Raw genomic sequence first — 5,056 nt, 5'->3', positions numbered from 1 at the left:
GCAAAGACAACAGAGGGAGGCATACAATATGCCCATGTATTTAGATAAAAAGAGCAATCACACCTGGGCAACCTCAAAAAGTAAAACAAATATATATATATATATATATATATATATATATATATATATATATATATATATATATATATATATATATATATATATATCCTGTTTCGACTTGGATTTTGCATGTCTAATGGAGTTAATCAACGAGCAGCGGGCGTCAAAATGTTTATAGACGTGGATTTTGCTCGTCTAATGGAGTTAATTAATGAGCAGCCGGCGTCAAAACGTTTATAAACGTGGATTTTGCACGTCTACTTTTGACTAATATCGTGGGTGTAAAGTCAATCTCTATACAGAAGCATATATTTTACAATAAATATTTTAACAAGGATTAAGTCTATAGTAAGAACACAGCATACTTAAGTAAATTTAACAGAAACTCTGTTGTCCGGGTGATGCTAGAATTCTATTCTATTATCGTAACATAATACTCAATAATACTCATAGTGTCATATTCAACATCTGTTAGTGTCATGTAACCGTTATATTTAACTGATTGAATATGTGTGAGATATGTAATAGAATAGTCTGCTGAAATAACAGAATATATTCTGCGGCCTACATAAGATGTAGCACTGCTTAGATAAGGGTCATTTTACCACGAGTAATCCGCCAGCCCACTTTTCCCACCCACATTAACCCTGGCACGTTGTGAATCCGGAGCCCGCATGTTCGTGCAGTGGTTGTGGTAAATGACCAAGCGACGACAAGGGTTTGTGACTTTGAACTTCAGAAACTTTCGAACCGCCCAAATAACCACGTTTTCCGAACCACAGGCGTGCGACGGAAAGGCGAGTTCTTTCAAGAACTCCTGCGGTAAAGGATTGTGTAAACAGAACATGAAACCATCATGGGAGCCGTAATACGTCCCATTTGCATCACAGTAGCCAATTGGTCCCATTTTGCACTCCTTGTTGTCCGTTTTGAGCGAGTGTCTCGTCAGAGCGTACAAAGTTTTCGGGTTCGTCTGCCACCAAGAAATGTTTACTTGATCAAAACCTTCCCCAAGAAAGTTATCGGCATTTACGATAAACACGAGTCGTCGCTGAAGGTTGTCGGACACATATGTAAACAAATCACGGTAGGTCGGGTTCGAACTACTTTGCTGAAAGTGTAGTTTCCTCTCGGAGACGTCATAAGACGTAAGTTTTCTTCGCAGAAGTTGAGGCTGATCTGAGAAAATGTGAATTTTGGACACCGTTGGTAGCTGAATATTCTTCTGCAAAGAATCCACGTATTCTTTTTCACGCCTCTTCACCAACTGCAGGTCTGTCGTGTTATATCCTTGCTTTTTCCACGTGTCCGTTAGCAAAAGAGGAAAGACGACGATTAAATGCAGGGCTTCTGTTTCCTGTAACTTGCCTTCTTCGTCTCTCGCCTGTAAACGAGCTACTTCGTCTCTGGCCTGTAAGGGATATATATCGACACGTCTGAACTGGTTCCTTTGAGACATGGTTACCAGGAAAACAAGAAGACACATCACACCCACTATTGCCCACCTCGCACGGGTCATCTGAATAATAACAATTTAAAAAACAACATAAGGTTACAAGAACACATGAACACGTCCAATGTCACTGACCAAGTGCAGCAAGTTTACGTTGCGGTTAATATCTGTTAAGTTTGAAATACCACCTTAAATTGTAATAAAATTATTTTCTATGCAAGATGAAATTAATTTCAGGGTGGGTAACAAAGGAGTTTGGATCGAGTCAACAAAATTAGGAACCACCGGAAGGACAAACGGGCAAAACTGTACTGCGCTAACATGCTAACCATTCGGCCACGGACGTCCCTCTGCGTCAATGTCCACCATTATCTATAAGTTAATATCATCATAGCAATTAGTGTCGCTATTTGCTTAGTAGGAAACCCAGTTTAATTATTTACAACACTCATAACAAAATAACAGGTACAAAAACGTATATAATTCTACATACCGATTTCATGTATATAATTAAAAATCTAATTTGGATTACAGTTTTAGTCAATTAATTACAATTTAAAAAGGTCGAAGTTGTTTCGAGTGTGTGAAAATGGGCTATACAATCGATGCAGTTCCTGAACTCTTTTGCTGGGTGACCAACTTGAATTAGTATTAACCCAAAATTAACAGTTGACAGTCACAGACAAGGTGTCCGAACTTACACCGCGTAGTCAACATACCGTCCCGTTACAGACACACATTAATTTTTTATTTTATTTGATTGGCATCTTACGCTGTACTCAAGAATATTTCATTTATACGACTGCGACCAGCATTATGTTGGGAGGAAACCGGGCAGAGCCACGACCATCCGCAAGTTGATGTCAGACCTTCCACGCACGAGACACATTAGGTTGGGATCACGTATACCTCAGACGTAAACTTTTAACACTGACTTAAGACTTACACTCCGAAAAATTAATCTTTTAGATGTAACAGGAAGTCTATTGTCTGAGTGATGCCATAATCTGCTATTGCATCAGATTATTCTGTTAAACATAGAATACGTTATATAACACACCACTCTATCAGACCAACAAGATATTACGTTGAATATGACAAAATATTGTGCTCTCTCACTCTACAATCCCGATATTTTCACTCCGGGGTAATACGCCACAGTTGTCATAATCAACGAGTGAAATCATGGTTTCTGGCTTGAAGTACCTAATCAAAACAAAGCTTTCAAAGTGGCGGAGTAATCTTCTGAAGCCAGTTGTTCAAAGTGTACTAAAATTACGCCAGGCTTAAATCTTAACACCAGACTCATCCTAACTATAAAGTAAATGACAGTTTAGTTTGCACTTAAGCTAACACCAACCTTACGTCCACATACACTTTTGAACAACTGGACTCTGACCCAGATTATGCCCTTTATTCCACAAAGCAATGTTACTTGGTCAACGTCATAAGGTCTTAATCAATGAAAATGACGTTTGCAAATAAGGACTATTTTTATGCAAATACCTTTCCACTCAGAGTCACGACATCGTTCATTCCTTTTATTCCTTATTTGGCAACGAGTTCAACGCTGGCGCCTAAAAGTTAAACATTGTGTGTCTTGCGTTTTCTCCAACCACTTCGAGGACTGAAAACATTACTTTATTTGAAATTGTGGGTTTTAAAAAGTAAATTCAAAACTTCAAGAACATAAATGCGGGGTCATAGTGAATGAATTAAATCTGTTTTTTTTTCTTTTTTGATGTATTGGTTGGGTAGCTCAAATGTTGCCAGTTGCATCAGCCTGTGTGAAGTGAAATCATAGCAAATTTGTAGAAATATTTCACCTCTCAATTTGGTTATTATCAAATTTAATGGAATGATTCAAACCAACATTACTTTGCATACGAAATTTTCAAACATTACATAGATAATTGCAACTTAAAGGTAACCAAGATTATTGTTGGTGATTATGTGAACAAATTAGTACGCCTAATATCAATGAAAAAAAAATACCTTATACATCCATTCCAAAAAAAGCACATTTCATGAGAAAGAAAATTAACCTCATCCCCCTCCCCTCACCATCCTGGAAAAAGAAAAAAAAATGTCACAACTGACTACACACAGTAAGTCTTGTATGTTGTTACCACGGGAATGTAGGCCTGCATGTGTTTGACAAAAAATAAACAAACAAAAAAAAAAAAAAACAGAAAAAAACACAGGTCGGACACAGTGTACAAATTATAAAATAAGTCACTGCTGTTTTTTTAATGGCATATATGATGATATCCCAGTTATAATTTACATATGTATAAATATTAAAGTATTTGTTCACTAAAATATTTGAAGTAAAATTTTTATCTGCTGTATTCAAGCGAATACATGTATGTATAGGGGAACAAGATAAAAATCACATAGATATAGTAAGACTACAATTTAAATTTTTCCATGTTATTACCCTACCTGATGAACATGTGTGTGACAAACACAGGTTAGACACAGAGTAAAAATTACAAATTCACAATCGCTGTTTTTTTTTTCTTTCTCATACATTTATACAAAAAGATATCTTAATGTTCATTTGGATATGCGTATTTATTATCAAGTGTTTAATTGTGAATAAACTTATGTACTGTTGATGTCACTAATATTTTGCTTTTTGGTTTTGTTTTTTTTTTTCAATAAAATATTTTAAATAAAACATTTATTTGCTACATGGGCATTCATGCATGTACATTTTGTCATGCACATTTATACAAAGGGGAGATAATCACTTGAATGTAGTAGCTTTACAATTCAATTACCTTTAAAGGATGAATTATTAGTTTTCGCTGTAAAAATCTCACACACAGGTAGGCCTACTAAGTTAAAATGTGTGTGTACAGATGATTGTAGTTTCCATTTTTATCACCATTGAAGTCTGAATATATGAAGCAAAAACAACAGTAGGAATCAAATTTCTGACCAATGCTATAAAAATTAAGAATGGCATGCTACAGATACACTGTACCTACATGCAACTTGTGTTAATTGTTTGCTCAGGAAAAAAAAAACATGTGGTGCAGAAGCTGAACAAAACCAGTTTCTCTGACACAATGCATTGGTTTAGTAAATCATGCACAGACTATAACAATACTTAATCAGTGGTATGTTTGAGAGCTGGTTCATCAACAGACTGCTTTTCAATGGTGTTTATGTATATTTGGTAATTTTTCACGGCCTTATTTGTCACAAATTGATAATAACCATTCTGGTTGTGACCAAGGCCCACTGTTACACTAACTCCGTGTTAGTCCAGAAATAACTTCCGCCAGTTGTAGCCTAGGGTTCATTAATCAGCCGATTGTATAGTCCTAAACTTGGCTTTTTTTGTACATCTTAACTTGTAAGTTATTAGTACATGGCTATTTCAATATTTCCAGTCTTCATTCCAGTAACAGTTCTGTCGAGAAATCTACCAGATTTACGATCACAAACAGCTGCGGTAAATAAAGCGTTGTTGTTGCTACTCGAAAGTTTTCATCGCGCATCTTTTCGACAAGTCTCAAAGCCATTTTTTAT

The 5,056-nt window shown here is 36.0% G+C and overlaps 1 protein-coding gene across 2 annotated transcripts in view; it reads right to left on the bottom strand.

Annotated features, from left to right (window-relative positions):
* Positions 1-208: 208 nt before the first annotated feature.
* The window catches only part of LOC135478002 (uncharacterized), a 21,194-nt gene continuing 16,346 nt past the window's right edge, over positions 209-5,056 (bottom strand). The window contains exons 1-2 of one of the 2 annotated variants that reach the window (XM_064758252.1): positions 3,509-3,583; positions 209-1,579 (exon numbers count right to left, since the gene is read on the bottom strand). In XM_064758252.1, coding sequence (XP_064614322.1) covers positions 662-1,579; positions 3,509-3,517 — 927 coding nt within the window. In that variant the 5' untranslated portion in view covers positions 3,518-3,583 and the 3' untranslated portion in view covers positions 209-661. Of the gene's footprint in view, positions 1,580-3,508; positions 3,584-5,056 lie in introns of those variants that run through there. The other variant, XM_064758251.1, reaches the window with a different exon arrangement.

Source organism: Liolophura sinensis, chromosome 11, assembly GCF_032854445.1.
Source record: "Liolophura sinensis isolate JHLJ2023 chromosome 11, CUHK_Ljap_v2, whole genome shotgun sequence".
Classification (NCBI taxonomy): domain Eukaryota; kingdom Metazoa; phylum Mollusca; class Polyplacophora; order Chitonida; family Chitonidae; genus Liolophura; species Liolophura sinensis.
Note: the sequence above shows the minus strand (reverse complement) of the source record. Positions and strands in the feature narration are given on the sequence as shown.